This window comes from Nanorana parkeri, unplaced genomic scaffold (genome assembly GCF_000935625.1).
Source record: "Nanorana parkeri isolate BGI_ZX_2015 unplaced genomic scaffold, ASM93562v1 scaffold1170, whole genome shotgun sequence".
Classification (NCBI taxonomy): Eukaryota; Metazoa; Chordata; class Amphibia; order Anura; family Dicroglossidae; genus Nanorana; species Nanorana parkeri.
Genome location: NW_017307438.1, coordinates 391,150 through 400,542, shown reverse-complemented (window position 1 = coordinate 400,542; position 9,393 = coordinate 391,150). Strand labels below are relative to the sequence as shown.

The following is a 9,393-nucleotide window of genomic DNA, read 5'->3' as shown; positions in this document are numbered from 1 at the left end:
TTCCATTCATTCAGAATGACATTCGGAAAAGAATTTCGGATGCATCGGATTCTTTCTGTTTTTCATTTCGGAGATTCCGATGCCTCCGAATGTCCAAAGTTTCGTCCGAATTTCATTTTGGAATGAAACGAATCGAGAACGAGTCTATTTATAAACATTCTCTTCTATATTTATAAACATCTTCTTCTTCTATTTATAAAACTTTATTCACATTTGTAAACATTTCCTTCTTCTTTCTTTCTTTGCCGACAGTGACACCTTTAGGTCACCTCTACCCGCGGGGTCACCACCCCCACCCCTCCCCCGATCTGGTTCCCGCCTCACCTTTGTCCACCACGACCACCTGGATGAATTTGGTGACGTTGGTGTTGTATTCGTGGCTATCGAAGCTGAGCGTGCGGTTGACCCGGCACATGTACTCCCCCTGGTGGTTGTGGGTGACGTTGGTGATGACGACGGACATGTCCTGCAAGTCTTCCGAGTGGGCGCTGCCGTTCCATTTCAGCCGCCCTACGAAACGGTGATCCAGGATGTGCTGGCGCGGCCATTGGTAGATGAGGATCTGCCGCACGACAAAACAACACTCGTTATAAAACGGACAGAACTTCCTGTCCAGGTGACAGGTGTCAGACAGAACAGGAAGTGAGGGAAATCTCCTCGCTTCCTGTCCAGGTGACAGAGTGAAGAAAAATCTCCCCTTTTTCTATCCAGCTGATAGGTATTAGACAGAACAGGAAGTGTTGGAGAACCTCCCAATCTCCTGTCCAGGTTGTCAGACCAAACAGGAAGTGAGGGCAAAATGTCCCCCTTCTATGCAGGTGAGTGATTGGTGTCAAGCAGAACAGGAAGTGAGGGAGAATGTCCCAATCTCCTGTCCAGGTGATGGGTGTCCGACTAAACAGGAAGTGAGGGCAAAAGATGACCTCTTTCTATTCAGGTGATGAGTGTGTCAGACAGAACAGGAAGTGAGGGAAATCTCCACATTTCCTGTCCAGCTGACGGGTGTTAGATTAAACAGGAAGCAAGGGAAAATCTCTCCTTTTTCTATTAAGGTGATGGGGGTCAGACAGTACAGCTAAGGTACAGAATCTCCCCACTTCCTGTTCAGAGAAAGAATAGGAAGTGATGGAAAATCTCCCCCATGCTGAAGCTTCCTGTAATAAAGATCGGTCACTGCTGCTCTCTCTGCCTGTGCAGGGTGACTGATCTTGTCTCCGCCCCCTCCTGTAATAAAGATCGGTCACTGCTGCTCTCTCTGCCTGTGCAGGGTGACTGGTCTTGTCTCCGCCCCCCTCCTGTAATAAAGACCGGCCACTTCCACTCTCTCTCCTTGTGCAGGGTGACCGCTCTTGTCTCCGCCCCCTCCTCTAATAAAGACACCAGGGGGATTCATATATTTTGTGGTTATTGAGGAAAGGATTCCGAATACATGGCAATGTCCCTGGAGGTCCCCCCGTCTCTCCACAGTGACGGAATCCTCCAATCAGCGGGGAGCGTTATTAATAGATTGATCACATGATAGAAAAGTGAAAAGCCGGCGTTTGAATATTTATGACTTTCGCGAATGCGAATGATGATCTGTCGCGGAGCGCAGAGCTGCCGGAGAACCTTTGAAGTTCCGTATGGCTGTCGGCTGCGGGGAGGAAAGTCGGAGCTCGTCACATCTGCCGAGATAATTCTCATCCAGACGCTGCGGACATTTCCTTAAAGCTGAAGTTTAACCTCCTTATATTTTGGCTTCCCAAGCTCCTCCCCCTCCTCTTCCCTATGCAGTGCAGGCAGATCATGGCTAGTGGGAGGGGCCGGCAGGGTGCTGCACATAGCTTCCTCAAACCATCACAGCGCCCTGTCTCAGTGCAGCTCTCGAGAGCCCTCCTCCAGTGGGCTGGCTCTTGGGAGGAGTTATGCAAATATCAAAATGCCTCGATGGGCGGATGTTGGTCTAGAGGAGTGGGCGTTCCTGATCGCGTAGACCGCCCTAGGTAACGCCCACTTGTGAAAACATTACAGCACCCTGTCTCAGTACAGCTCTCAGGAGCCCTCCCCCAGTGGGCTGGCTCTTGGGAGGAGTTATGCAAATATAAAAATGCCTCGATGGTCGGATGTTGGTCTAGAGGAGTGGGCGTTCTTGACCGCGTAGACCGACCTAGGTAACGCCCACTTGTCTCAGAACGCCTCTTAAGAGCCCTCTTGGGAGGAGTTATGCAAATATAAAAATGCCTCGATGGTCGGATGTTGGTCTAGAGGAGTGGGCGTTCTTGACCGCGTAGACCGACCTAGGTAACGCCCACTTGTCTCAGAACGCCTCTTAAGAGCCCTCTTGGGAGGAGTTATGCAAATATTAAACCGCCTTGATGGGCGGAGCAGTTCCTAGGCTGTATTTGCATGCCGTTGACCCACATATGATGCTGAGACTCCAAGATTGAACTGTAATCCAATTAATGAAAGGGGTGGAGCCAAGGGGAGGAATGCGCTACATGATGCTTGATGCCCCCCCCCCAGCCAGGAATGGAGGCGGGCTCTGTCTGACTTGCTTCAGATTCGAATACACTTTGTGAGAAGCTCACAGCGTGCAGTGAAATCAAAGTAAGGCATTTCAGTCCAGGAATTGGAGCCGGAACAACTGTGAAGCCTGATGGGGGAGGGCGGAGTTTTAATACATTACCGGCATGAACTCACCTCGTCAAACGTTTCCATGTTCTCCCCTCTGAAGAACCACTGGGTGAAGGTTTTGGCGACCGTCTCCCCCCTCTTCTTACAGGAGATGCACCGGATCTTAAATTCATGGCCGACCACCGCTTCCGTTTCGGATTCTACCTCTACGCAGCCTGTCCAGCAGGGGGGCGCTAGAGGGCAAGAGAAAGACACGCAGGGGTGAGGACACAGCGGCAAGTTCACAGTCAGCTTCCATGCACCTGACATCGCACTTAAAGTGGACCTGTCATCACATCTTTTCATGTTTAGTGCAGCCATTGTAACACTTCGTTGTATCACATTTCACAGAGATCACATGACCCCTAGGGGCAGAGAGAGAGAGAGAGAGAGAGAGAGAGGGGGGGGGAGAGCAGAGAGAGAGAGAGAGAGAGAGAGCACACAGGACCCAATGCTGGGGGGGGGTATGTATTGAGGGGGGCGCACCACAAGTCCCAGCAGTCCCAGTGTCCAGATAGCAGCACACTAACAAATACAGAACTACAAGTCCCAGCAGCTTCTTTAAATCTCCCATAGTCTGTGTGTGATCAGGCAGTCATTGATCAGACACAGGAAGTCATTGATCAGACACAGGAAGTCACTGATCACACACAGGAAGTCACTGATCACACACAGGAAGTCATTGATCACACACAGGAAGTCACTGATCACACACAGGAAGTCACTGATCACACACAGGAAGTAATTGATCAGACACAAGAACCCATTAATCACACACAGGAAGTCACTGATCACACACAGGAAGTCATTGATCACACACAGGAAGTCATTGATCACACACAGGAAGTCACTGATCACACACAGGAAGTCATTGATCAGACACAGGAACTCATTGATCACACACAGGACTCTATTGATTACACATACAGGAACCTATAGATCATACCCAGGAACCCATTAATCGGGCACAGTAATCCATTGATCACACACAGGAACCTATTGATCACACACACAGGAACCTATTGATCACACACAGGAACCTATTGATCACACAGAGGATCCATTGATCACACAGAGGATCCATTGATCACACACAGGAACCTATTGATCACACACAGGAACCTATTGATTACACACAGGATTCTATTGATCACACACAGGATTCTATTGATCACACACAGGAACCTATTGATCACACACAGGAACCTATTGATCATACACAGGATTCTATTGATCATACACAGGATTCCATTGATCACATTGTTTTCTAGAAGCTTCTGATCGAATCCTTTGTTGCACGTCGGCCATGAACTCCGCCAGCTCCTCTGTGTCCATAGACACGAAGTCCTGATCTGGCTGTAGAGCGCACTATGACTCGACGCTGTTTAATTATTGATGCTCTGGAGAGGGCGGCCAGGATGTAGCCGAGCAGTAAGCAATCTATGGAAGGTCCCGCGAAGAGCCTGGAACGTTTGCAGGATGCGAGTGCCTTAAAACCGCGCTTTTTGGCCATTAGTGTTCATGACGTTAAAGGCGGACATTGGCGTATCTGCGATCGGCGAATATTTTCAATGACCGTTTTACAATTAGTTTTCCTTTCCCTGGATGATGCCTGAGCAAAGACGGTGCCATCCCTCAGCAGATGAGGGGAACTTTGATCTCTGTGGGAGGTCAGAGGGATATGCTGATAGGAGGAGAGAGCAGAGTGACTGAGATGAGCTCATCAGTCTTCTGCTTCTCCTTTCACTGTCCAATTGCAGGCTGGGAGAGGGACAAGAGCTGTAATAGGGACAAGACCGGGGAAGGCGTAATAGAAGCAGATTTAATAACTGGCGCCCTCCAAACTAACTTTGGCCAAGGTCACATGACCAGATTTTTTGTGGGTAGAAAGAACGGATGCTCAGCATTAATGTAATGGGAATGAGCCGTGTGCTGAGGCAGCATCTATGCCCCCCCGGGCTCAACCAGCCCTTCCCCACGAGCTGCCTTTTAATGGAAATTTTGCCTGGCTGGGAAATTCACAACTCGGGGAAGACGTCTCTTAATGGATCGGCTTTACTCTTAACCCCTCCGTGCCGGCACCCTGCAGTCCTTGCCTATCATAAACAGTTGTTTTGAAAGTAAATACATCATCTCCACCCATTGCTACATTCCAGAGCTGCTGATCTACTGCAGCCCCTTTGCAGCCACTTCCTGCCCACATGCACGTCAGCGAGGGCTGCACGACAGTTCCCAGGGCGGGTTTCCTGATGGTGACAACAGTGGACCATGGCCGGGTCATGTGTGTTAAAATGGTCACTTGTAGTCTCCCTTGTGGCTGGGTGACAACCCAGGAACACAAATGAGAGACAGAGACAGGGCGTTGTCACCCTATAACAGGAAGTGCCTGAACAAGAACCTTCGTGGCAGACTGATTTTAATGAAGCCCACCAAGATTCAAGGAAGAATACAGATGACTCTTGTATGAGGACAATATTTTTTATCCCAGAGTTCAGCTTTAGGTCCAATGGGGTTTGAGAGTTAGAGTCACATGACTAAAGTAAAGATCCCTTGGAATGTTTGTGAATGGAGCCCAATATACAAGTCGCCTCACCATGGTGCTCATCTATGTTAATGGAGCCCGGTGTTCATATGGCTTTGTATTACTTTCTCGGCTTAGGAGCTGTCAATGATAATTTCATGACCCTTACCCCTCCCCCACCTTTTATATGATTGGCCGGAGAGAGTATTGGAATTAGTGGCCCCGTGGGAAGGTGAATGTCAGGAATATGGGAATGTCTCTGCGTGGATTCCAGGAAGAGACATTAGTGATTGACCGGTGGGGAGGTCTGGCCGAGCGACACATATGGCAAGCTGATCTTGTTTGAGGACCAGAAGACATCAATGAATCTGGATGAAGCTCAATTAAAGAGCAATCAGCCATAATGTGACCGGGAAAAGCACGCAGGCTCTCAGACCTCAGAAAATGTCATCTGCCTGGCTTGTAGAACCTCGGCTGAGGGACGTCTGACAATACCATCTAGATGGCTTGTAGACCCTCGGCTGAGGGACGTCTAACAATTCCATCTAGATGGCTTGTAGACCCTCGGCTGAGGGACGTCTAACAATTCCATCTAGATGGCTTGTAGACCCTCGGCTGAGGGACGTCTAACAATTCCATCTAGATGGCTTGTAGACCCTCGGCTGAGGGACGTCTAACAATTCCATCTAGATGGCTTGTAGACCCTCGGCTGAGGGACGTCTAACAATTCCATCTAGATGGCTTGTAGACCCTCGGCTGAGGGACGTCTAACAATTCCATCTAGATGGCTTGTAGACCCTCGGCTGAGGGACGTCTAACAATTCCATCTAGATGGCTTGTAGACCCTCGGCTGAGGGACGTCTAACAATTCCATCTAGATGGCTTGTAGACCCTCGGCTGAGGGACGTCTAACAATTCCATCTAGATGGCTTGTAGACCCTCGGCTGAGGGACGTCTAACAATTCCATCTAGATGGCTTGTAGACCCTCGGCTGAGGGACGTCTAACAATTCCATCTAGATGGCTTGTAGACCCTCGGCTGAGGGACGTCTAACAATTCCATCTAGATGGCTTGTAGACCCTCGGCTGAGGGACGTCTAACAATTCCATCTAGATGGCTTGTAGACCCTCGGCTGAGGGACGTCTAACAATTCCATCTAGATGGCTTGTAGACCCTCGGCTGAGGGACGTCTAACAATTCCATCTAGATGGCTTGTAGACCCTCGGCTGAGGGACGTCTAACAATTCCATCTAGATGGCTTGTAGACCCTCGGCTGAGGGACGTCTAACAATTCCATCTAGATGGCTTGTAGACCCTCGGCTGAGGGACGTCTAACAATTCCATCTAGATGGCTTGTAGACCCTCGGCTGAGGGACGTCTAACAATTCCATCTAGATGGCTTGTAGACCCTCGGCTGAGGGACGTCTAACAATTCCATCTAGATGGCTTGTAGACCCTCGGCTGAGGGACGTCTAACAATTCCATCTAGATGGCTTGTAGACCCTCGGCTGAGGGACGTCTAACAATTCCATCTAGATGGCTTGTAGACCCTCGGCTGAGGGACGTCTAACAATTCCATCTAGATGGCTTGTAGACCCTCGGCTGAGGGACGTCTAACAATTCCATCTAGATGGCTTGTAGACCCTCGGCTGAGGGACGTCTAACAATTCCATCTAGATGGCTTGTAGACCCTCGGCTGAGGGACGTCTAACAATTCCATCTAGATGGCTTGTAGACCCTCGGCTGAGGGACGTCTAACAATTCCATCTAGATGGCTTGTAGACCCTCGGCTGAGGGACGTCTAACAATTCCATCTAGATGGCTTGTAGACCCTCGGCTGAGGGACGTCTAACAATTCCATCTAGATGGCTTGTAGACCCTCGGCTGAGGGACGTCTAACAATTCCATCTAGATGGCTTGTAGACCCTCGGCTGAGGGACGTCTAACAATTCCATCTAGATGGCTTGTAGACCCTCGGCTGAGGGACGTCTAACAATTCCATCTAGATGGCTTGTAGACCCTCGGCTGAGGGACGTCTAACAATTCCATCTAGATGGCTTGTAGACCCTCGGCTGAGGGACGTCTAACAATTCCATCTAGATGGCTTGTAGACCCTCGGCTGAGGGACGTCTAACAATTCCATCTAGATGGCTTGTAGACCCTCGGCTGAGGGACGTCTAACAATTCCATCTAGATGGCTTGTAGACCCTCGGCTGAGGGACGTCTAACAATTCCATCTAGATGGCTTGTAGACCCTCGGCTGAGGGACGTCTAACAATTCCATCTAGATGGCTTGTAGACCCTCGGCTGAGGGACGTCTAACAATTCCATCTAGATGGCTTGTAGACCCTCGGCTGAGGGACGTCTAACAATTCCATCTAGATGGCTTGTAGACCCTCGGCTGAGGGACGTCTAACAATTCCATCTAGATGGCTTGTAGACCCTCGGCTGAGGGACGTCTAACAATTCCATCTAGATGGCTTGTAGACCCTCGGCTGAGGGACGTCTAACAATTCCATCTAGATGGCTTGTAGACCCTCGGCTGAGGGACGTCTAACAATTCCATCTAGATGGCTTGTAGACCCTCGGCTGAGGGACGTCTAACAATTCCATCTAGATGGCTTGTAGACCCTCGGCTGAGGGACGTCTAACAATTCCATCTAGATGGCTTGTAGACCCTCGGCTGAGGGACGTCTAACAATTCCATCTAGATGGCTTGTAGACCCTCGGCTGAGGGACGTCTAACAATTCCATCTAGATGGCTTGTAGACCCTCGGCTGAGGGACGTCTAACAATTCCATCTAGATGGCTTGTAGACCCTCGGCTGAGGGACGTCTAACAATTCCATCTAGATGGCTTGTAGACCCTCGGCTGAGGGACGTCTAACAATTCCATCTAGATGGCTTGTAGACCCTCGGCTGAGGGACGTCTAACAATTCCATCTAGATGGCTTGTAGACCCTCGGCTGAGGGACGTCTAACAATTCCATCTAGATGGCTTGTAGACCCTCGGCTGAGGGACGTCTAACAATTCCATCTAGATGGCTTGTAGACCCTCGGCTGAGGGACGTCTAACAATTCCATCTAGATGGCTTGTAGACCCTCGGCTGAGGGACGTCTAACAATTCCATCTAGATGGCTTGTAGACCCTCGGCTGAGGGACGTCTAACAATTCCATCTAGATGGCTTGTAGACCCTCGGCTGAGGGACGTCTAACAATTCCATCTAGATGGCTTGTAGACCCTCGGCTGAGGGACGTCTAACAATTCCATCTAGATGGCTTGTAGACCCTCGGCTGAGGGACGTCTAACAATTCCATCTAGATGGCTTGTAGACCCTCGGCTGAGGGACGTCTAACAATTCCATCTAGATGGCTTGTAGACCCTCGGCTGAGGGACGTCTAACAATTCCATCTAGATGGCTTGTAGACCCTCGGCTGAGGGACGTCTAACAATTCCATCTAGATGGCTTGTAGACCCTCGGCTGAGGGACGTCTAACAATTCCATCTAGATGGCTTGTAGACCCTCGGCTGAGGGACGTCTAACAATTCCATCTAGATGGCTTGTAGACCCTCGGCTGAGGGACGTCTGACAATACCATCTAGATGGCTTGAAGAACCTCGGCTGAGGGACGTCTAACAATACCATCTAGATGGCTTGTAGAACCTCCGCTGAGGAACTTCTAAAAATGTCATCTATATGGCCCCTTGAGCCTCGGCTCAGGAACTTCTGACGTTGCCAGTCACGGGGTGAGGGGGAGACCTGTAAGTGATAGTGAGACTGCAGCAGGGAAAGAATGAATCCCCTCCCCTGCTGTACAGGGCTATGCTGAGTGGCAGAGCCGTGTAAATCTGGACTGGATGGACAGAAATACAGGTCCTCTGGCAGGTCTCTCCTCGTATATAATAAGATCCATCAATTTAATAACAAGCAATAAACGGCTTTCTATGGAACACAAAATGCCTTTTCATCCCCGTACATGATACAGATTGGCGCATCAGAAGTGACATTTGCCCGGCAATCTTTGTTTGCGCCTTCAAAGCCGATCCATCGGCTAATTAATTCCCGGTTTATACGCCGCCTGCCGCGTATTAACCCCGTAATTATCATCTTGACATAAGCAGGGGCCCCTGTTGTTTGCATAATTCGGTTACATTGTATAAGAGAAGACAATGAGAAGTGTCGGCGTGTCTCAGATCCTTATTAGTTCTTAAACAGACA

At 49.7% G+C, this 9,393-nt stretch overlaps 1 protein-coding gene across 1 annotated transcript in view; it reads right to left on the bottom strand.

The window, feature by feature from the left end:
* The window catches only part of SCN1B (sodium voltage-gated channel beta subunit 1), a 19,295-nt gene that overhangs the window by 5,828 nt on the left and 4,074 nt on the right, over window positions 1–9,393 (bottom strand). Inside the window, exons 2-3 of the mRNA XM_018568313.1 lie at window positions 2,680–2,846; window positions 325–562 (exon numbers count right to left, since the gene is read on the bottom strand). Coding sequence (XP_018423815.1) covers window positions 325–562; window positions 2,680–2,846 — 405 coding nt within the window. The remainder of the gene's footprint in view (window positions 1–324; window positions 563–2,679; window positions 2,847–9,393) is intronic.